Raw genomic sequence first — 24,032 nt, forward strand, 5'->3', positions numbered from 1 at the left:
TAGCAGGACCAGTGGTCAGGGATGATGGGAATTGTTGTCTCAAAACATCTGGAGGGCTGAGGTTGAGGAAGCCTGGTATAATGAGTGATCGATTCCCCCATCCCCCATGTTTGGTTTTGCACACAGACACTCAGTCCCATCAGTTTATGCAAATGTCTGGATTCAGTGGGAAACCAACACCGTGAATGCTGTCCAAACGCCCTGGTAAATAAATATGGCTAGAGTGAGTCTGGCTCAGGATAGCACAGCCTCCTGTGTATTCCTAAAGAGTTAAAAAAATTGAGGGAGGTACCTCCCTCCTAGCAACTTCAGTGCCTCCAATCGCTTTTCCAAACCACAGGCCAAGCTTTGCAGCTGGTATAGGAAGGGTGCATGTAAATACGTGCTGACCTAATGTGCTTCTTATGCAGTAAGAAAACACCAGTGTGCCTTCTCATTAAAACTCCTCCTGCGTTTCCATGAGGCCATTCCTGCCTTTGCTGGTGGCATCATGCCAGCTTCTCCTTTGACACTGTTGCCAATGCTTGGCAGGCACCACTGTGATGCCCTTTGTAGATGGAAGCATTGGGAAGGGCTGTGTTTTTTGTTTTTAGTGGGGGGGCGTGCTTTGCATGCAGAAGGTCCCAGGTTCAATACCCCCCAGTCTGAAGTTCTGGAAAGCCACTGCCGGTCAGTGTAGACACTACTGAGCTAGATGGACCAATGGTCTGAGTATAAGGCAACTTCCTATGTCCCTATGGTTTATGTAGCTTAGTGGTAGAGCATCTGCTTTGCATGCAGAACCTCGATCCTTGGCACCTCCAGTTAAAAAGGCTCTCAAGTAGCAGTAAAGACCTCTAGCTGAATCCTTGAGCAGCTGCTACCAGCAAAAGGGACCATTAGTGAGTTTAGATGAGGGATCAGTAACCTGCTAGGTGGTTTTCAAATATAAAACCAAGCACTAACCTATAAAGACCCATCATTAGCACACACTACAAAAGAACCCCATCCAAACACAAAAATTGGAACATTCATGATTAGAATAACCAACAAGCAATCCCATTATAACAGCAACATAGTTAAAGCAGGCTGCTGAGGTCCTAGTGAGCCTCTTCTAATGTTCTCATGTTGTTTTTATCTCGATCTCTTGATCTGGATCCAGCTTAGAAATGCTGGCGGTTCTTGGGATCAACTTTGTTCAATTCCATTTTTCCAGTGCAGTGTCTGAAATAATACAAATTTTCTATTATTTTCGCCCCCCTCCACCCACCCCGGTCCTCCTCTACAGGTGCTAGATCTCATCTCCAGTGACAGCCTCAATGTGCCCTCAGAGGAGGAAGTCTATCGAGCTGTCTTGAGCTGGGTGAAGCATGATGTGGACAGTCGAAGGCAGCATATCCCTAGGGTACGTTGCTGTGCGGGTTTCGGTGCTGTTTGGGATGAATGTGGGAGGGGGCTGCATGCTACATAGCCAAGAGTCTGCTATTTTCAGCTGACCCCCCAAATGGTGGTTGCTGGGTCTCCAGGCTCTCCTCCGTCCCTTCCTTGACCTCAGGCTGTGCTGCTGTGCAAGGTCAGGGACAAGTCACTGCTTCCCTCCGCAAAGTTTGGAGAGGGGTGGGGTGGTCCATTCCTGCAGCTGCACCAGAGTGCCTCAGTAGCCCAGCAACAAAGCCACCATTTCCAGGCTTTATTTGCTAACTCCAAGCTGGAGCAAGTGCCAAGGATTCTCCCACAGCTGCACTGTTGGTTTAGAGCACCGTACAATGATGTGGGTCGCGCTGTGGGTTAAACCACAGAACCTAGGCCTTGCTAATCAGAAGGTCGGTGGTTTGAATCCCCGCAACAGGGTGAGCTCCCATTGCTCGGTCACTGCTCCTGCCAACCTAGCAGTTCGAAAGCACATCAAAGTGCATGTAGATAAATAGGTACCACTCTGGTGGGAATGTAAATGGCGTTTCCGTTCGCTGCTCTGGTTCGCCAAAAGCAGCTTAGTCATGCTGGCCACATGACCTGGAAGCTGTACGCCGGCTCCCTCGGCCGATAAAGCGAGATGAGCGCCGCAACCCCAGAGACGGTCAAAACTGGACCTAATTGTCAGGGATCCCTTTACCTTACAATGACAAAAGTGATTATTCCTCCTAGCTGTCCAGCTCCAAGCTGGAGAAGAAGGCTCTTCTTATTTTACTCACCAAAGGAAACACTCGTTGTGGCGAACAGAGTTCTTGACTCCTCTGTATGACATAATCGCACAACTGATTTCAAAAACAGAACAGCTTTCTTTTTCCCCTACCGATGGATGCCATTCTAGAGACAGAGACAGAGAGAAAGAATGAATGGGTCATTTGATTTTATTCTGCTGTAGTTAAGAGCGGGAAGGAATTCAATTCAGTTCACGTTTAAAAGCAAATCTATCTAATTTGCACTTTCCGAAACGATGCAGAAAACAAAGCACAATCGTCCTCCGAAATGTGCAGATCTCTGAATTTCTCAGTGCAGTTCCCCTCACAGAGCAACAGTTCTTAACAGTCAATCCCACTTGCTGGGGGACTCTGGAAATTGTAACTAATAGGGGTTGCTTAACAACTCTCAGCGTTCTTAACAAACTACAGTTCCCAGGATGCTTTGCGAGGAGCCATGGCCATTTCAACTGGGGTAGTGGTTAAAGAGTTGGACTAGGACCTGGAACAGCAGAGTTCAAATGGAGGAAAAAGGTGGGATATAAATACAATGAATAAATTGATACTGCTTTAAATGCATAGTGCAAATGGAGCCTTAGTTGGGTGCAACCCTTAGTGCAAACAAGTTTGGGTCAATGCCCAAGGAACAGGTTGTCCGAAAGTGACCCTGTTCTTGCATGATTCCCATTCCAGACCCTGCAGTTTTCCTTCCCCCTCATACCCCGCCCAAACCTTCTCCTTTCTTCTCCCCAGCTCATGAAGTGTGTCCGGCTTCCCCTCCTAAGCCGTGACTTCTTGATGAGCAACGTCGACACAGAGCTGCTTGTGCGGCACCAGTCAGAATGCAAGGACCTTCTCATCGAAGCCCTCAAGTACCATCTCATGCCTGAGCAGAGAGGCGTCCTTAGTAACAGCCGAACGCGCCCCCGGCGTTGTGAGGGGGCCAGCACTGTGCTCTTTGCCGTGGGTAAGGAGGCTTGGCCAAGACCAAGGAACTGGATGTTGGGGGTTGTGGGGAGAGGGGGAACTTCTGGAGGTTGGACAAAGGAAGGACTAGATGCGGGGAATGATTGTGCATGTGGCACAACTTCCTGGCCTGTTGGGGAGGCGTTGCCACTTTAGCACTGTGGGTGCTGTTCAGATTGTCTCTGTCTAGTCATAACTGTTAAGCAAAATCACGTTAATAAAGCAAGCTGGAACACAGAGAGAAAAATCCTGATAACAGTTTTTCCAAGCCAACTAGACAAAATCAGTGTATAATTTGAGAAGAAAGAAACAGAGAGGTTTTTGTCTTTTCTTAGTTCAGGCCTTGTACAGAGCAGGGTTAGATATTAAACCAAACACGGGGAAAACTGCCTCGCAACTGCACAGCCAGTCACAGCACATGCTACCTCATGCAAGCACATGCTAAAGATCATGCTGCTCTGACAGGCTGCTAAGCAAAACCTCCATCTATCCCCCCTTCCTTGACTAACACTTAACAGAATTTACGCTTAAGTTATACACTGAATGATCTCTGCTGTTGCATTTCCCACGACAACTGGTTGGCGGACTATACAATATATCATCTAGATCAGGCACGTCCAACTCACAAGAGGCTGCGAGGGGGGAAGCCAAAGCTTTTTTTGGAAAGGGGAAGATCTCACTATACTTTAGTTTCCTAACTCGTTAGCTACATACAATTAAATACCACCCATTTGACACAATGGAGGAACAGAGCGATAGAGGAGGGAGGCGGGGACTTTCACTGCATTGCTTTTCACTACTGCCGATTGAGAGGGATCCCGTCATCAACCAAGATCAGCCAGGGATCGACCTGTCAATCATGGTTGACCAGTTGGACATCCCTGATCTAGATGATGGAGAATGATGATGGGAGTTAAGAGTCCCAACAACATATGAAGGGTGACAGATTCCTCATTCTCTCTGTAGAACCAGAGCCTACCTGTTGGATGCTATTACTTGCTTCCATTGAGATTCTGCCCCCTACCCCGCTGGGGCTTGTTCAGCACCCCCTGGCCGCCTCCTACCATCCCTCCATGTTTCCTCACAATTTTAATGGGGCTTTACATCATGTCTGGATGATAGTACATTGTACAGTCTCTGGGGAGCCAAATCCAGTCCTCCAGATTCTCTTTGTGGCCCTCTCCCCAGGCTGTACCCCTAATTTGATCTGCTTTGCACCCCAAGCATTTTTGCAGCCCACCTAAGCGGCAGCTTATCAGGTGCCAGGAGTCAAAGGCTAAGAGCCAGACATTTGCAAACCACTGACTCAGTGGCGTAGCGTGGGGGGTGCAGGGGGGGCCGGCCGCACTGGGCGCAACATCTGGGGGTTAGGGTTAGGGGGCGCAAATCCACGGGTTAGGGGGCGCAAATCCACAGGTTAGGGGGCGCAAATTACTTGCCTTGCCCCGGGTGCTGACAACCCACCCTACGCCACTGCACCGACTTGCCGGGGGCAGCCTTCAGGCTCAACTCCTATGGACTGCCTATAGCCCAGTCCTGACAGGAGGTTGCCTCAGAAACAGCTGTGTGAACTGAGCCCCGAGATGAGCTTGCAGAGAGCCCCTTGGCCTTACCCCCTGGCCTTCCAGCTTGTCACTTTCTCCCTGCTTTCTGTTTTCGTGCAGGTGGCGGCAGCCTCTTTGCCATCCATGGTGACTGTGAGGCCTACGACACCAGGACAGACCGCTGGCACATGGTGGCTTCGATGTCCACTCGCCGGGCCAGGGTGGGCGTTGCTGCCATTGGGAACAAGCTGTATGCCGTGGGCGGGTAAGGAGGAATTCTCGGCCACTCTCACCCACCCACCACCCCCATGGCTGTCATCACATAATTTCAAGGGAGCAATAGATGTCAGGGAGGGAGAATTTTGTATTTATGGAACCTGGCCTGGTGATTATTGGCTAGTGGTAATGCCGAAGCAGACGTTTTCATTGGTAGCTCCAGTGTTATGGAACGCATTCCCTGTTGCATCTGCCAGCTTTTGAAGACACACCTGTTTACACAGGCATTACTCTGATCTCTTGACCAGAGTGTCCTGTTTTAATTGCTGTGTTGGTTTAATTGTTTATTTTGATTGTGGATGTTTGTTTTTTTAAATGTATTTTTCATTGAAAATTTTCAACATAAAATACAATAAGAATCAAACTAATATACAGAACAATAATATTTTAGAAACCAGAAGGGAAAAAAGAAAGGAAAGAAAGAAAAAAGAAATACAGTGGTACCTTGGTTTAAGAACAGCTTAGTTTATGAACAACTTGGATTAAGAACGCTGCAAACCCAGAAATAGGTGTTTTGGTTTGTGAACTTTGCCTTGGAAGCAGAACATGTTTCACTTCCTGTTGAGTGTGTTCCATTTGTAAATTGAGTCCCCCGCTACTATGGGAAAGCACGCCTTGGTTTAAGAACGGACTTCCGGAACGGATTAAGTTCATAAACCAAGGTACCACGGCCAATGACCGTATTTATATCATAAATATCCTGTCATTTATCCACAGGCAGAGAGGTGGATTTGTTTTGATTGTGAATGTTTAGGTTTTTAATGTTTTAATGGGATTCTTTTACTGTGCATTTTAGTTGTGGATGTTGATATGTTTGTGTAGCTGTCTTTTTTTATAACTTGTAAATCCCTTAGAAGCCTATTTTCGTATGAAGTGATAAATATGTATTCTTCTTATTCTTATTAGCATTTGGTTGTCTCCAATGTTAGATCTAATCAGAGTAGACCCATTGAAGTTAAGGGACTGTGGGTCTATTCTGAGTAGCACTTATTTGGTTGCAACCCATGTATCCTGATTTAGGAGCTAGCGGCAAAAGGCAGAGATGATTGGGAGGGATGTCATTATTCAGAGTGCATTTTCCTAACGTCTCCATTTTAAAAGATCTCATGTCTGAGAACCTGGACAGCTGATGCCAGTCAGAGCATAAGAACCTAGAACTAGCCAGCTGCTGTTACTTATTTTCCGCCCTTCACCCTATTGTCCTAGGGCATGTCACAACAATTTAAAACAACAACATTAAAAACAGTTTTAAACCATTTACAATCAGAAGAACAAGGTAGGTCCTAAATATATACATCTCAATAGTATATTTTTTATGCTGGAAAATGTTTGTAGTATTTTTTATAATTTTATCAAATGATATTTTACAGAGAATTATTTTAAAATTCTAAAACTATAAATAGGGTGATATATTCAATAGTAACGCTGGCTCTATTTCACCACAGCTATGATGGGACCTCTGACTTGGCCACAGTGGAGTCTTACGATCCGGTCACCAACTCGTGGCAGACGGAGGTTTCCATGGGGACCAGGCGGAGCTGTTTAGGGGTAGCAGCACTGCATGGGCTCCTCTACGCTGCTGGAGGATATGATGGAGCCTCGTGCCTCAACAGGTAAGAGGGCTTATTGGCTTATTTGCCATTCCCCTTGCCCCCCTCATTCCCAGAGTGGTTTAACAATCAATCACTCTTCTTAGGAAACTCTGGGAGTTGTAGCTTTGTTGGGGGGAATAGGGGGTCTCCTGACAACTCTCAGCGCCCTTAAATAAACTACAGCACCCACAATTCTTTTTGGGGGAAGCCATGGCTGTTTAAAGTGATATCACAGCACTTTAAATGTATGGTGTGAATGTGGCCCCGGTGTGATGCAAACCAGTTAAAATTCACGAACAGAGCTAATTTAGGTCTGCTAATTTCAGGGGTTCCACTCTTGAGTAAAACCTAGTTGGATATAACCAAATACAATTTAAATTACAAGTTCCTTACAGCTAGGAAAAATGCCATCTGACCATATTTCTTAAATAAGAGAATATATGCAGGCAACTCCAACTTACGCACCTTTAACTTCTGCGCATTCAGCTTTATGCGCTTGACAAGAAGATAACAAAAGATTTAAAAGTTGGGGGGCCCTCTGGCAATCCCACCCACCATTGCACCCAATGTATTTTGGCTTTAGGGGTTATCCCCAGAACGTAACCTCTGTGTAAGTTGAGAGTTGCCTGTGGGTGAATGGTTGGGTTGCATCCAATACTAGTCCTACTCAGAGCCAACCCATTGAAGTTAATGGACTTGACCAATAAGTCCATTAATTTCCACAGATCTACTTTCATTATGATTTGTATACATATCATCTTAAAAGTTCACATTCCAATAATTAATAGGTAAAGATCCAGTTCTCTGAAAACTTGTCTACTGCTATTCCGTCCGTCTTTCTGTTTTTTTGTTTTACAATGCATCTGTTTGGTCACCATAACTATTGACCATATTCTACTTATTCCTCTCTCTTGACCTGCCTCAGTGCTGAAAGATATGACCCCCTAACAGGCACCTGGACATCCATCGCAGCCATGAGCACCAGAAGGAGATACGTCCGCGTGGCAACCCTTGGTAAGTCTGGCTTATAAATTAGAGAGAGAGAGAGAGAGAGAGAGAGAGAGAGAGAGAGAGAACGGACACTTGCTGTTCTAAGAACATACCAGAAAAACAGGCTTGGCGCTTTCCCAAAGCAATTGTGTGAAATAGTTTTATCCAGTATACTGGCCCACTTTTGTCCTTGGCTCCGCCTTCCAATGGGATGTGGCCCCTGAAAGGCTGCCCAGAAGGGATTGTGGCCCTTGGGTTGAAACCAACCCCTGCGTTGAAGCACTAAGCACCACAGTAAGTTCCATGGCCACTTGATGGAGAACCTCAGCTGTGGAATGGCTCCTTTTGGGCTTTCTGTACAGATTTTTTTTGCGTGTGCCATGAGTTCTTCCTTCCGCTCCAGTTTGCTGACCTCCAAGCCCCAGGGACTTCTTAGTCATTCCCCTTCCACTCATGCATGCCGCCTGCTGTCGTCATGGCACCGCATGCCTGGCCTGCCACTTGCTCTGCACCTGTCCAAAAAGCAAACTTAATCCTAACAGCAGGCGGCCTTGTTTAGGCTGCTGCCTTGCTCGCACGGAACAGTTCAGAAGCTGCCTTGTGAATGTTTAATGTCCCCTTGCACCAGATGAAGCCTCTGCAAAGTGACCGGAAGGAACGTCGTGTGCATGCGTGTGTGTGTGTGTGTGTGTGTGTGTGTGTGTTTTCACGCTCCATGAGGTAATCTCTCCCCAGAGGAGCCTGCCTTGGCTGCTCAGTCCTTGTGGCCTGGTGTTTTTCTGTACACTCATCTTTTTATTGGGCCTACCACTCGTTCCAAGGCTTTGAACTGTCGTTTACCCCTCACAGAGCTACCACTCCCAGCACCCTTGTCAAACTACAGTTCCCAGGTTTCTTTTGGGAAAGGCATGTGCTTCAAATGTATGGATTGAATGTGTGTTTTGGGGTGGGAGTCTTGCTTTGCTGCATATTTATGCATGGGTTGTATGTGTGTGTGTTTTTCATCTTCATCTTCTTCTTCTTCTGCAGATGGCAACCTCTATGCTGTTGGGGGATATGATAGTTCATCACACCTGGCAACTGTGGAAAAATATGAGCCACAGGTAAACAGGAAGGGGCACTGAGGGTTATTGGGAGAAGAATGGGAAGTTTTGGATATACCGTAGTTGGGGTGGTGATGGAGCCACTGAGAGTGGGCCGGAAGGAAAATGGGGGAGGGGGAGGGGCAGGCTGCAAAGATGAATTGCAATGAGAACTTACGAGCAGCAGGTGACAGAAAGCCCTGCAGGACTTCTGCCTTCCAGTGTGTGCCTTTACTACTACTACTAATAATAAGAATAATAAATTTTATTTATACTCCGCTCTCCCCAGCCAAGGTCAGTCTCAGGGCGGCTAACAAGCAATAATCAAAACAAGTTGAATGAATACAACTTAAAAAACAAGATTAAAATACAATATTAAAATGTTAAAATGCAGCCTCATCACAGGAGGATAAAGGAAAAAGAAAGAGGGGGAGGGAGTCAAATTGACTCCGCCAGGCGTAACAACTCTGTCTTACAGGCCCTGCGGAAAGAAATCAGATCCTGCAGGGCCCTGGTCTCATGAGACAGAGCGTTCCACCAGGCCGGAGCCAGTGTTGAAAAAGCCCTGGTTCTGGTTGAGGCTAATCTAACTTCCTTAGGGCCCAGGATCTCTAGGGTGTTGCTATTTATGGACCTTAAGGTCCTCCGTGGGGCATATTACCCCCCAAAGGAGAAAATAACCTATCCATATACTGTACTGTATTTGTGCGAGTCCATCACCATGCTGGCGATGGGCTGAGCATGCTCCAGGTTGTGGGAAAGATTGGAGACAATGGGTGGTGGGGTGAGTGAGCGGGGCTGCAGGTGAGTGAGCTAGGCTTGTGGTGGGAGGAGGCCCCCAAGCTGGGGGGCAGGTGGCGTGAGAGCAAGAGGGGCAGCGACCGAGCAAGCAGGGCTTGCAGCAGTGAGCTGAAGAGGGCAAGTGAGCCATGGGCATAACAGCCAAGCAACATGGGCTTGCAGCAGCAGATCAGGTCAAGCGAGAGGGGCAGCACATGGAGTGGGGGTAGGGGTTTTGGCGAGCAAAGCAAGCAGGGGAATCAGCCCCTCATGTGGCTCGTAAGAGCATAAGAAGAACAGTGTCCTAGGCCCATGTAGTCTTGCATCCTGTTAACCTAGTGGCCAGCCAAATGCCTCTGCGATATCCAAAAGCAGGACCTGAGCACAGCAGCATTTCCCCAATAGTGGCTCCTGTCAGCATCGCCCTTGAGCCAGTGTCACCAACTGGACTCATCCACTTCAGCCCTGACTGAGCTAGGAGTGCTGGGTAGCACTTCCAGAGACCACCTTCTGCCTAGGAACAGGTCAAAGTGCTGTGGACTCACAACTTAGAGTTGTGAGCACCGGATTCACTCCCACAAGAAGACAGTCGTCACACAGCAGAGTATAGCAGAGTCTAGCAGAGTATAAACACGACTTGGAGAGCAGCTCTGTAGAATATCTTCTTTATTCTATCTACAACTATTATACAACTATATACAGAGCTTAATGAGGTCTAAGCATAAAGAATGCTGCACTGCACTGAGTGTCTGCAGCTGCTCTTAGCAGCAACCTTATCTATACACACGATCTCTAACACTCAGTCTCTCTCTCTCCGACACACTGATTGACTGACTGAGGCTGGAGTAGAATAAGTAGAGAGCAGAACACTGCTCCTCCTCTCTGGAGAGTCAGCAGAGATCATCAGGAGATTCTTGGATATGGGAGGGGTGAAATCTCCTCAGTTGGTATTCAGATGCACCCTGCCTCTGACAGTGGAGATAGAACATAGCCATTGTTGCTCCAGGTATCTATGTAGTGTGGCTGAGTTATACTTTTAAGTTTTATATGATTGCTCTTTTTAATCTATGGATATGTATGTATGTATGTATGTATGTATGTATGTATGTATATGTTTCCTTTGCTGTTTCCTGCCAGATCAATACATGGACTCCGATTGCCAACATGCTGAGCCGCCGCAGCAGTGCCGGCGTGGCTGTTTTGGAAGGGATGCTGTACGTGGCAGGAGGCAATGATGGGACAAGTTGCCTTAACTCGGTGGAGCGCTACAATCCAAAAACGAACACTTGGGAAAGTGTGGCACCCATGAACATCCGGAGGTAGGGAGCAGCATATTCCAAAGAGAGGCTGCGGATGAGCTGCAGTGTCACAAGCTGCCCCTCAGGGCAGGGATTCCCAAACTGAATGAAGGTTCATGCGCTTCATTCAGGTGGTATGCGACATGCCTGTACAAAATGCAATTAAAAATCATCTTGAGCAGCGTACTGCAGTTGCTACGGCAGGCAGAAAAAGTCAGTAAGTGCTCTGTCAAGACCCTCAACAATGTTCAAGTGAACGTAATAACAGCTCACTGGCTTAGGCCAATCTAGTCTGTTATCCAGTCCTCAAAGCTGCCAACCAGGTGCCTGTCCTGTGAAACCCACAAGCAAGACCAGAGCCCTCTCCCCTCCTGCGGTTTCTGGCATCTGGTACAGTGGTACCTCGGTTACATACACTTCAGGTTACAGACTCGGCTAACCCAGAAATAGTGTTGCAGGTTAAGAACTTTGCTTCAGGATGAGAATAGAAATCGTGCTTTGGCGGCGTGGCGGCAGCAGGAGGCCCCATTAGCTAAAGTGGTCTTCAGGTTAAGAACAGTTTCAGGTTAAGAACGGACCTCCGGAACGAATTAAGTACGAATTAGGTACCACTGTATTCAGAAGCATCACTGCATCTGACCGTTGAGGCAGAGCACAGTCATCAGCAATTGCAGCCATTGACTGCTCTCTCCTCTGTGCATTTGTCTAATCCTCTTTAAAAGCCATCATTGACTCCTGTGCCATAGTTTAACCATGAGCTGTGTGACAAAATGCTTTTTTTATCTGTCCTGAAACTTCCAACATTCAGCTTCATTGGACGTCCACAAGTTCTAGTGTTGCGAGAGGAAGGAAAACATTTCCCCGTTCCCCTTCTCCACACCAGGTGTCATTTCACAAGCTTCTATCACTTCTCCTCTTGCTCACCATTTTACAAAAACTAAAAAGTCCCAGCAGCTGCGACCTTTCTTCATACAGGAGTCGCTCCACCCCTTTGATCATTTCAGTCACCCTTTTCTGAATATTTTGCAACTCTACAAGTGGTCCATGGAGAAAAACGTCAGGGGACGTGATGACCAGATTCCTAGTTGCGAGCCCTAACATAAAATAAGAAGAGTGGCAAGCCATGTTTAGTCATCTGCTGCTTTGTTTCCTGTGTACAAATTAAATCCAATGCCACCTAGTGGCCAAATTGCAGAATGACACTATCCACGCAGCTGGTAACCTAGTGGTTTGACTTTCTCTCCTCAGGAGCACCCATGACTTGGTGGCTATGGACGGGTGGCTATATGCAGTGGGAGGCAACGATGGCAGCTCCAGCCTCAACTCCATCGAGAAGTACAACCCGCGCACCAACAAGTGGGTGGCGGCTTCATGCATGTTCACCCGCCGCAGCAGCGTGGGCGTGGCTGTGCTGGAACTCCTCAACTTCCCGCCCCCTTCCTCCCCTACCCTATCGGTGTCCTCGACGAGTCTTTGACAAAGAGTCCGGTCGCACCTTGCCTCGAGGGGACTGCAGCATCTGTCGGAGTGCAAAGCCAGCCTGGCCTGACCCCTGCGGCAGCCATTCTTTGTGAAGAAAGAGAGTGATGAAGGCGTTGATGCTGCGTCCATACATTTTTAGTAATAACTTTCTGAGGGGGCCATTTCTGGTTCTTGTGGTGGAGCTCCAAATGGGGATTTAGACCACACTTCTTTAAGAAAGAAAAGAGAAAGAAAGAAACACTAAGAGCCCCTCCTGGTTTTCACCATCTCTTTCATCATCACCTGACTGGTTCTGCCTGGTCCTGTCAAGACCGGACTCAATAATCTCCTACTTCCATGTTTGGACATGACTTCTGGTTCCACCTCCTGCAATGGAGCTTAAACAACGAGAAGAAAGGAAGGAAGGAAGGAAGGAAGGAAGGAAGGAAGGAAGGAAGGAAGGAAGGAAGGAATTGAGAAAGAAACAAAGCCCATCTAAAGCAGGCAGGAGGATCACTTGTTTCGGCTACACCAACAGCTGAATGTAAGCTGTGAATGTCACAATTAGCCAAAACTTCTTACCAAGCCTATAGCGTACTCTTACAGATTCGTGAGGTGATGCACTTATTTCTCTCACACTGGTGTCTATTGAAAGGGATGCCTTAAAATTAAAAAAATAAAACAGGGCTGGAGGGAAGATGGCTGCAACACAAGCCCTCTTAACATGTTCAGTGGCCCCTCGCTCTGTCAGCCTGGTTATGTGCCACCACTTCTGACGTTCTCCTGCCCTCTTCAGCGGCATGGGTTTTGGGGCATCCGCCAATGTGCTGGCTCTGCTGTTTTGATTCCCCAACCCCACTTCCCAAAAATAATTAGGAAGAAGCTAGCCCGACAACGGTGCTCTGGGATTGTACTTATGGAGAACGAAGGAACTTTTAACAGGGTGGAGCAAGGTTACAAGACTGTGTTCATATTATTCTATATTTGTTAACTTTCAATTTTTGACGCTTGCGTTTCTAAAGTTCTTTAAGGTTTTTTTTTATTGTTTCATTTCCCGCACATCTGGTTTTCTGCACTCCATGTTATTTATTTATTTATTTATTTATTTGCCCTATTCTTCCTTCCTTTTTTTTTTTAAAAAAAAAAGTTGGACAGTTGCCAAAAGGGAGGAGGAGGAGCCAGGTGATGATAATGTATGTTTTTTGTCAAATAGAGAGTAAGTGCAATCTGTGGGATGGCGGAGGCAGCTGAAGGATGGGTTGGTATAAAGATATCATTGAAATGAATGGGGGCTGCCCAGCCTTTCCCACTGAAAGGGCAGAGAGATGTTCAATTGCCCTCTCTTCGAACACCTCCCATGCATTCAAGAGTGGCATTGCCCGAGTCCCTCCCGCATCAGGATGGTACCTCTTCAAATTCTGCTCATTTCAGGGTGGTGTTGGACAACCGCCATTCATTCCACACGTTCAGTGTGCAATAGCTCTTCAAATTCTGTTCGTTTCTGGGTACTATGGTGCAACGGTTATTCATTTCAGACTGGCATGTGGCAATAGCTCTTCAAATTCTGCTTATTTTGGGTCCTGTTGTGCCATGGCCACTCATTTCACAGTATGGTTGTACAGTTCATGTTCAGATCCTGCTCATTTCAGAGCGCTATTGCACACTGCTCAGTTAATTTCAGTTGAAGTCCCTACAGTCATCGCCTAACTTCATTTCTGTTTTTGCTTGAGCAGTGCTAAATGTAGGAAGAATTCCTTATAGACTGTGATTTGTGTGATGTGACTTGGAAGGATTGCCTTTGGAAAAGCTTGCATCGACTACATGTGTGTGACAGAGAAAGCGTGCAATTCTTTTCTTTATTTTTTTTAATGCCGCATTCATATATGAAGAACTTGCACTGAATAGGCCAAGGTCCCTACACTGACATACCACTGGAGCATAACAAACATTTTGAGTAGCATCTGTACTGTAAACTTGAACAGTGCCCTTGTTTGGAGACCCACCTACACCATGAAAACATCTCTTATGGAGGAAAGAGTTTGCTTTTAAGATAACGTTTCACTGCATTATACACTAGCCTCTTAATGCGATTTGTGTGCAACTCAAGAGCTTGGGAACGGGGTGAGACTGGAGCTTCGAGACGACCCATCCCAAGACATGCATTGCAACGGATGAAGTTCTTGTACCTCAGTAACCTCTGGACTCTATTCTGCAACTGTGGCCTAATTGATCTCGCTAAAGACTTCTGGTTTTAGTTTTAATTTATATACCCTCCTATCTGATCTCTTGTTCATTTGCCCCCTCCCCCCATTTCTTCCTTTTCTCTCCCTCCATATCCTTCCACCAGATCGATCTGCTGTGGCAATAACAGGCTAGGCCTTTACAAAGACAACTGGTAGGCTCTTGGCTGGCTCATGTTATGATAGGCCTGCCCTGCTCCTTGCACAGTGTGTGGCTGCATTGAAGGGTTAATTAATCTATGATAGACATTCAGGCTTGGTTTCTTTGGCCACTGGGGTGGGCTTCCGAACCTTTCTAGGGTAACAGGGAGTTGTATCTTAGATAAGAGTGGGTATTTCCCTTGGCCTAGTTTTGGTAATGGGAGACAGGTACAGGTACTTTTGCAGAGAGTGGAACCTGGGTCATATTTGTGCCATACATTTAAAACGGATTTAATGCACATTTAAAGATCATGGTTTCTCCCTTCCGAAAGAATCCTAGTAACGGTAGTTTAGGGGTGCTGGGACTTCTAGCTCTGTAAACTGCAGTTCCATGGATTGTTTAGGGAAACGCCATGTGCTTTAAATGTGCATTTAAACATGCTTTAACCAAAGAGCACCCAGCCTGGCTTAGTGAGCTCGTGCCAAACCTTTTTGTCCAGGGATGGGACCAGCTCATGGTCCTATTGCTTACCAACAGCACTGCATAGGTAACTTAATGGGAACATTTATGTCCGTAAAGTTGCATGTGCTATTGTTTTTCCTGGAAAGCGCAGCTTCTGATACGCTTAGCCCTTCATACAGACACACCGGTTGCATGGAACAGCAAGTGGGGAGCATGTTTTGAATGGGGTGGGGGGGTACCTCTAAAAGTACCTTTTCGAAATAAAATAAAGTTGAGCACTCAGAATAAACAATCTCTCCACCAGTAAGCTTTGTCAGGGCTTTGCCAGTTGCAGTACATTTTAGAGCAGGAATGGGGAAGCTTTGGTGCTCCAGATGTTGCTGTGAACTACAACTCCCATCAGCCCCAGCAAGCATGGCCATCAGCTGAGAATGGTGGGAGTTGTAGCTCAGCAACATCTGCAGGATCAAAGGTTTTCCACACCTGTTTTAGGAGAAGATACACAATTGTTATTATTTTTCTATCAGTGCCTTCAGTTCCTTCTTGGTTGTGGGTGGTTGGGGCAAATTGTATGCAACAACCAATGCCTGTTTGGTCACCTTCTGTCATCATCTGCTTGTTTTTTATGTGTATATACTTTGCTTGCCTCTGGTGGCATGGGACACATGACATGCCTTTGCTGGAAGAGGTAGGTAACACTTGCTGCTCTTGGGTGACAGGTTGCAAAGGGGCAGTTCTGATGTGATATTCAAGGTTTCTCCTTGCAGTCCAAAGACTTAGAGTTCTTCATCAATCTGTACTACTGGCAGGGACCAGCCTAGTCCACAGTTTGTCTTTTTTTAAGGAAGGTGTACCTGTCTTTTACTCTGGCCATTTCCTGTATTCCTGGTTGTGAGCCACAGCATAATGCAAGAAGAGTGGCAAGTCATCATCTAGATCCACAAAGCATCTGTTTTGAAGAAACTTCTCCTGTAGCCTAGGGGTGCATCCCCTTGGAACAATGTTCTGTTGAAATGTGTCATCTGCACACCTCACTTGTGGAAGGTGCTCTTTTGGGGTTGCCTATGAGTAACAATGATGGATGCCCCATTTTGACAAAAAAGTTTTTGCAGGGGAATTGCTCCTTGAGTTACCCTGCTAATGCACACCCCGTTGTATTGGAACTAGGCTGGACATCTTGATTTGTACGGGTGACGGGGAGAGAGACTGACGTCCACTTCTTGATGTCCTTGAGTTTAAAAGGAGCCACTGATCATTGGAAGAGAGCATCTAAATCCATCTGGCCCAAAGTGACACCAGGAGATGGAAGGAAGAAGCTTAGGCAATTGTGAACTCAGAACAATGGAGAGAGAAAGTGACTGTGGGCTTGATAAGCAAAACTGTGAAAAAGAAGTACCTTTTATGGCCAACCGGGGGGGGGGGGGTCATCCATCGCCTCTCTTATGTCTGTGTGGTTTTCTTTAGCCATTTCTTAATCCAACCCCACAACTGACTAACCCAAAATGACTAATCTTAACATGACTTTTGAAGTGCTTTTCGTCCAGAGTATGTTATTGTCCAGCACAGGCCTGCTGCCTTTTGAGGACGTTTCTTTATCCAGAGTTGAGCATGTATTGTCCAAAGACCGTAGCAACTGACTTGAGGAGGGAGGGAGGGAGATTAAACCTGGCACTCCTCTGCTCCCTAACAGCAATCTGGAAATACTGGGTTGTGTCCAGCGCTAGTCCTGCTCAGAGTCAGGCCCGTCGAAATTAAAGGGCATGGCAAACTTCAGTGTGTTAATTCCAGTGGGTCTATTGTGAGCAAAACTTCGCTGGCCACAACCCAAAAGCTCTCTGGCTTACCCATGGTGCAAACCCCTAGCTCAATCAGCCAATGTCAGAGGAGCCTTCTGTTTTTGTTTTAAATGTATCTGTAAATGTGTGTCAATTTATTTATGTGCATTTAAACTTTTCTTTTTCTTTTGTGTTTTTGAATTTTTGCACTATAACAGGGGCGGGGCAGGAATATGAGCAATACAAGCCAGTGTGTAAAATTTAAAAAAAAAGTTTTTTTCTTGACTACTGCATTTTTAAAATTATTTTAACCTCCTGTATGTTGCAACATTGTGGATATACTGTACGTGGCTTTGTCTGAAATGAGCCTTAATTCACATACACACAGCTGCAGCAGATGAGGGGGCAAAACCAATCCTGGACTATACCACTTTGGCTATGTAAACACCATACATTTAAAGCACATGGTTTCCTCCAAAGAATCCTGAGAACTGTAGTTTGGTAAGGGTGCTGGGAGCTGTAGCTCTGCGAGGGGTAAATTGTAATGGCCAGGATTCTTCGTGGGCAGTCATGTGCTTTAAACAGAATTTATGGTGTGTACGTAAGCTATGTGTCCAGTGAGGATCAGGAAGAACTGGGTTCAAATCTGTCCTTCCTGGGCGGCGTTGGACCAGTGGCTATAGGGCTGTACACACAACCCTCCTTATACATTCACCAAACATGTTCCTCACTAAACTGATCTTTGGTGAATATGTGAGGGGTGTGTGAGAGAGCGTTGCCAGGGAACAGTGCAAGGTATTTCGCCACCTGAGGCAGAACATCATGCCCCCTCCTATGTCAAGGCACGTAGTACTCAAGCCCAGCCAAGTTATTTGACATCTGGGGTCACCGCCGTATTACACATTTAAAACACGGGGCTTTCCCCCCCAAAGAATCCTGGGAGCTGTTGTTGGTTAAGGGTGCTGGAAATTATAGTTCCGCAAGGGGTAAACTATGATTTCCAGGATTCCTTGGCCTGTGGGGAAAGACAGTCAAATGCACCAACAAAATATAAAGGCTAATAATTGGGATAGAATGGGCCAGGAGAGGGCGCCCTCAGACTCCCAATTTAAGCTCCTAGGGTTCAGCAGAAACAAGATAAGTTCAAACAAGCTTACCTTGATTGAATGGTGTGTTTGTGTGGCCACTTACTGGGGGTGGTCAAAGAATGAATGTAATCCCTGTACATGTGCGTTGCAGGTGGGAGCAAATGTGAGCTCATCCCATGGAAAGTGTTCTCTGGAGACCAGTGCTAAAGTCTTCAGCACTTAGCACTGGTCTTTGAGTAAAAGCTCAGGATTCGGTGGTGCCTTGGTAGCAAAGCAGTGTGCGAAAGAACTGGATGTTAAGAACATAGAAAGAGACTGTCAACAATCCCATCTTGTCCAGCAACCTGCTATCACAGTGGCCAGCCGGATGCTTATTATGGGAAGCCCACAGCCAACACCTGAGTGCAGCAGGAAAGGTGTGCCTGCAAAGTAAGGAATGCACACCACTTCTTTCTTGCACTCACCACCATTCCCTGGGCAAGACTGGAAGTGTGCACAGTCGAGCTGCTTCAGGTCGTGGCGGATATGCTCCTGGAGACACCTAGCTTGGTTGTCCTGGGGGATTTTAACATCCATGCCGACACGACCTTACAAGGGGCCGCTCGGGACTTCGTGGAAAGCATGGCCTCCATGGGGCTGTCCCTGAATAAGTCTGGCCCAACTCATAGCCACGGACATGCCTTAGACTTGGTGTTTACCTCTACGGATGTTGGTGATCTGACATTAACTAAAAGCGAAACAAAAGAAGTGCCATGGTCAGATCACTTCCTGGTGCAACTGGACTTCTCCGCAACCCTTCCCCTCCGCAGGGAGGTGGGACCGATTCGGATGGTCCGCCCCCGCCACTTAATGGATCCAATTGGCTTCCAGAGAGTGGTAGGGGATGCTTTATCCCAAGTTGATGGCCTTTCAGCTGATTCCCTGGTGGCATGCTGGAATGCGGAATTAACCAGGGCTATTGACTGTCTGGCTCCGAAGCGCCCTCTCCGATTGCATGGAGCCCGGACAGCCCCGTGGTTTTCCCCGGAGCTGAGGGTGATGAAACAATCGTTGAGACGGCTAGAGTGCCGGTGGCGGAAAACTCATTCTGAATCAGACCGGACACGGGTTAGAGCTCAACGTCGAGCCTACCAAGTGGCAATGGCGACAGCGAAGAGGGCCTTCTTCGCCGCCTCCATTGCATCTGCAGAAAACAGCAGCAGGAGACTTTTTCAGGTGGTTCGCAATCTATCAGAACCACCTGTACCACCGGGGCCTGGTAGGGACCCCAAGATCTCCTGCAATGCTTTTGCAAAGTTTTTTGCAGATAAAATCGCTCAGATTCAGAAGGAGGTAGACTCCACTGTGGGAGCAGGGCCAGGGCGGGAGAGTGCTAGAGTTCTGTCTGGTCCTGTTACATGGGATCAATTCCAATCTGTTACCTCCGAGGATGTGGACAGGCTGCTTGGCCGAGTGAAACCGACCACCTGTCTCCTTGATCCTTGCCCATCCTGGCTGATAAAAGCGAGCCGGGAAGGGCTGGGCGATGGGCTCTGCGGGGTGGTGAATGCTTCCCTCTGTGAGGGAGCCTTCCCAGACCCGCTGAAAGAGGCGGTCATTAAACCGCTTCTTAAAAAAACATCCTTAGACCCGGCCAATTTGGCCAACTATATCCCAGTCTCAAATCTGCCATTCCTGGGCAAGGTGATTGAGCGGGTGGTTGCTGAACAACTCCAAGCACGCCTGGAGGAAATGGACCATTTGGATCCCTTCCAATCGGGATTCAGGCCTCACCATGGGACTGAAACTGCCTTGGTCGCGCTGGTTGATGATCTCCGGCGGGCTAGGGACAAGGGTGAGAGCTGTTTCCTAGTTCTGCTGGATCTCTCAGCGGCCTTTGACACCATCGACCATAACATCCTTCTGGACCGTCTAGAGGGGCTGGGAGCTGGGGGCACTGTCATACAGTGGTTCCGCTCCTTCCTCCTGGGCCGTGTCCAGAAAGTGGTGGTGGGGGGTGAGTGTTCAGACCCCTGGGCTCTCACTTGTGGGGTGCCTCAGGGTTCTGTCCTCTCCCCCATGCTTTTTAATATCTATATGAAGCCGCTGGGAGAGATCATCAGGGGGTTTGGACTGGGTGTTCATCAGTATGCAGATGACACCCAGCTCTACCTTTCCTTTAAATCAGAACCAGTGAAGGCGGTGAAGGTCCTGTGTGAGTGCCTGGAGGCGGTTGGAGGTTGGATGGCGGCTAACAGATTGAGGTTGAATCCTGACAAGACAGAAGTACTGTTTTTGGGGGACAGGAGGCGGGCAGGTGTGGAGGATTCCCTGGTCCTGAATGGGGTAACTGTGCCCCTGAAGGACCAGGTGCGCAGCCTGGGAGTCATTTTGGACTCACAGCTGTCCATGGAGGCGCAGGTTAACTCTGTGTCCAGGGCAGCTGTCTACCAGCTCCACCTGGTACGCAGGCTAAGACCCTACCTCCCCGCGGATTGTCTCACCAGAGTGGTGCATGCTCTAGTTATCTCACGCTTGGACTACTGCAACGCGCTCTACGTGGGGCTACCTTTGAAGGTGACCCGGAAACTGCAATTAATCCAGAATGCGGCAGCTAGACTGGTGACTGGGAGTGGCCGCCGGGACCACATAACACCGGTTCTGAGAGATCTGCATTGGCTCCCAGTACGTTTCCGAGCATGATTCAAAGTGTTGGTGCTGACCTTTAAAGCCCTAAACGGCCTCGGTCCTGTATACCTGAAGGAGCGTCTCCACCCCCATCGTTCAGCCCGGACACTGAGATCCAGCGCCGAGGGCCTTCTGGCGGTTCCCTCATTGCGAGAAGTGAGGCTACAGGGAACCAGACAGAGGGCCTTCTCGGTAGTGGCACCCGCCCTGTGGAACGCCCTCCCATCAGATGTCAAAGAGATAAAGAATTACCTGACGTTCAGAAGACATCTTAAGGCAGCCCTGTTCAGGGAAGTTTTTAATATGTAATGCTGTACTGTTTTTAACACTGATTGGGAGCCGCCCAGAGTGGCTGGGGAAACTCAGCCAGATGGGCGGGGTATAAATAATAAATTATCATTATTATTATTATTATTATTATTATTATTATTATTATTAGCATTTGTATCTTACCTGGCAAGTTCACACCTGCTGTGACCTGCTTTGCATCTGTTTTGGATGAAGAAGGTCCCAGATTCAATCCCTGACATTGCCAGGTAAGGTAGGGCTGGGGAGGAGACCTTGTCTGAAGCTCTGGAGAGCTGCAGCCAGTTTGTGTCGACCAAGGGTGGGCCTGAGGGCCACATTCCCTTCTGGACAATCTTCCGAGGGCCACATGCCGGTGGTGGGTGGGGTCCAAGACAAAAGTGAATACAACTGAAAGCATTCCTGTTCACTTGGGCATTGGGTGGCTGAAAAATCATGTTCCTGGCAACCCCGTGATCACTGGATGGAAGAATGTTTTAAATTGTAGCTGCTTTTAGAAGTTTTTAAATGCAGTCTTTAGAATGTTTTAAACTGTCTTGGGACGTATTTGTGATTATCTTTTTGCTGCTCAGAGCTTGTTGAGGATGAAGGGTGAGATATACATTCAACAACACTTCGAATAAGGAGGAATGCAAGAGGCATAATCAGACTTTAAGGATATGTTCTGGCCTGGCAAAACATTCAAGATGGTGAAGCAAGGCCAGTGAGGGGTGTGGTCTGGGGAGAGGAGGAGGTACCAGATGAGGGCCAGGTACCAATGCTTGAAAGGCCACATTTGGCCTCCAGGCTTGAAGTTCCCCATCCCTGGTGTAGACAATATGTGAACCGCTCTAAGACATCTGGGTATAGGGCGATACGTAAATTCAATAAATAATAATAATAGGCCAATTGTCTGGCTCAGTACATAAGCCTGTTTCCTACATTCCTAGCAGACAGGAGGACTCTGAAGTTGTGCTATATGCAACTCACAGTCCTGGTCTGGCAGGAAGAGGGAGCAGACTGTGGGGAGGGGCGGGAACCACCAGGTTGCAGACAGGCTTCCTCCCTCCTCTAAATAATCAGCAATACTTTCATGAGAGAATGTCCTGGCTGTTTTGTTATACCTCTGGTTTAGGAAAGCCCTGAAAACGAGTTACCTGAAGCGGCAGCTTTGTGAGCATACCTACTACTTCATCTACCTATTTCATGAAACGCATATACTGCTTGATTATTTCTAAAGAAAACCTTCAAAGGACCAAACAATGAAATCACCAATAAAAACCCCCAGTTAAAAACAACTATTTAAAACATTGAGAAAATAATTAAAATCAACGATGAGCTAAAAGCCAGATTAAAACACATATCAGCAGTCTGTGTGTCCGGATAGGCTGGCCTAAACAAAAATGTTTCGAGCAGGTGTTGAAAAGAGTACTGTGAAGGTGCCTTCCTGCTGTCAGCAGGCAGGGAGTTCCAAATTGTGGCTGCTGCCACACAAAAGGATTTATTTCTTACTAATGCAGAACATATATACAAGCTGTGCTCATATGGAACAGGGCGAGTGGGAATTACTTGGTGCCTTTTCATAAGGAGGAGGTTAGGAGAACTGGTGCCCTGGTAAAGGAGCACCCATAAAATATTTTGCTACATTGCCAAAAAGCAATATGGTAGCCTAGCAGCAGGAAAATATCCCTCTCGAGAACTTGTGTGCTGCCTTTTCGAAAAGCCCATTTCTCTAAACAAAGGCATTGTGCCAATCAGAGTTTCCTAGAAAGGTCATAGTTTCTTTTTAAGAAACGGAGAGAGGTTTTCAGCCAGGAATGAAAAGATTTCTCCTTAGCAAACTGATCTGAGCAAGCAGCTCACTCCCCTTGTCTCAAACCAACTGCTCCCCTTTGGAGTTAATAAGCTCCAGCCTTCCATGGAAGGAAGCAGCCTTGACTGACAGCAGCTGCTGAAAGTCCAGATGAGCTGATCTGGGGACTCTCTTTCCCTGCTGTCAAACAGAGGCAACCAGGACGGCTCCTGCCTTAGGGCGGGTATGTGGGCTGCAAGGCCCCAAGGTGAAAAGGAGGAAATTTTTCAAATGCATTTTCATTCCCACCTGAGGCAAAAAGCTGTCAGCGCAAAGCAGAACCCCACATGCCATCCTTGCAATGCTGGAGGGAGCTGCAGATGCTGGAGTGAGTGCGTTTTGAAAACAGGAGCCAATGCTCAGTACATCCCAAGTCCAGACTGTAAAATAAGGTCCAGTGGTGTGCACAAAGAAATTGCCTGGTAAGGTTGCTGGTTTAAAAGATATAGAAAACTCACAGTTTATTACTCTCTGGCTAACAAGCCTAAGTAAGGGTTTGACATGTGGCCAAGCTGGAGGCAAAAAGTTAACACTAGCGCAGGATAGCTCAACACTTGAGGACTAACTTGGAGAAGAAGCAGAATGTAAAGCTTGGGAGGCAGTGATCTACTTCACCAAAAAGCAGCTAATAAAGAGGAGGAATCAGTAAAGAGGAAGAACAGGTTGCCTGTCTATTGCTTGTCAACTAGTTTGGATAACTTATTGAAAGTGTGTTGCTTTGCTCCCCACACGAACCAACAAAAGACAGCAAAGCTGGCATAGGGAAAGTGTGGTCCTCAACATGGTGTTGGACTGCAATCCCTTCCCATCCCTAGACATTGGGGCATGATGGCTAGAGTTGTGGGGAGCTGGAGTCAAACAACCTCCGGAGGCTACAAGTTCCACAGCCCTGCGGTACATTCACAAGGTTGGGCGTTGCTTCTGCAATGCTAGTCCTCTAAGGTCATGACAAGTAAATATTTCTGGCATCGTCTACTGTTGTTACACGAAGATGGTGTGCAAGGCAATTAATCCTGATGGGCTGCAATTTCTGCTAAGCCACTAGTCCTTCAAACAGCACCCGTCTGATTTGCACCCTTGGGCCAGGTCTGCAGACAGTTGTCTAAGTAGGGCAGGCAATGGAGTCCATAAGGCAAATTTGTTCTATTTTTGCATTTGTTCCCCCCCCCCCCATCCATAATGTTAAATACACACTGAAAGCAGCAGGTATTATTTTCCTGTTAATTATGCTGCTTTAGATGTGTATTCTATATTTGATCTTATCCAGAATGTTTTATTTCAACATATTGTCATTTTCAATATTTGGTGCTTAGGCTGCAGGCCGCTTTGAGAAGCAGTTTAAAGGAAAATAATACGTGCAAAAACCCCAGACA

General features: G+C 47.2%; 2 protein-coding genes across 4 annotated transcripts in view; one reads left to right on the forward strand and one right to left on the reverse strand.

Annotated features, from left to right (window-relative positions):
- Positions 1-17,052, forward strand: part of KLHL17 (kelch like family member 17) — a 38,064-nt gene extending 21,012 nt beyond the window's left edge. For both annotated transcript variants that reach the window (XM_083752668.1, XM_083752669.1), the window contains exons 5-12: positions 1,268-1,384; positions 2,913-3,126; positions 4,790-4,934; positions 6,391-6,558; positions 7,463-7,551; positions 8,557-8,630; positions 10,527-10,708; positions 11,936-17,052. In XM_083752668.1, the coding sequence (XP_083608794.1) occupies positions 1,268-1,384; positions 2,913-3,126; positions 4,790-4,934; positions 6,391-6,558; positions 7,463-7,551; positions 8,557-8,630; positions 10,527-10,708; positions 11,936-12,164 (1,218 nt within the window). In that variant the 3' untranslated portion in view covers positions 12,165-17,052. The remainder of the gene's footprint in view (positions 1-1,267; positions 1,385-2,912; positions 3,127-4,789; positions 4,935-6,390; positions 6,559-7,462; positions 7,552-8,556; positions 8,631-10,526; positions 10,709-11,935) is intronic.
- NOC2L (NOC2 like nucleolar associated transcriptional repressor) overlaps positions 1-24,032 on the reverse strand; it is a 129,281-nt gene that overhangs the window by 99,028 nt on the left and 6,221 nt on the right. For both annotated transcript variants that reach the window (XM_083752567.1, XM_083752569.1), the window contains one exon: positions 2,172-2,286. The gene's annotated coding sequence lies outside the window, so the exon portion shown is untranslated. The remainder of the gene's footprint in view (positions 1-2,171; positions 2,287-24,032) is intronic.

Source organism: Podarcis gaigeae (genome assembly GCF_964106915.1).
Source record: "Podarcis gaigeae genome assembly, chromosome: 8".
In the NCBI taxonomy this organism is placed as follows: Eukaryota; Metazoa; Chordata; class Lepidosauria; order Squamata; family Lacertidae; genus Podarcis; species Podarcis gaigeae.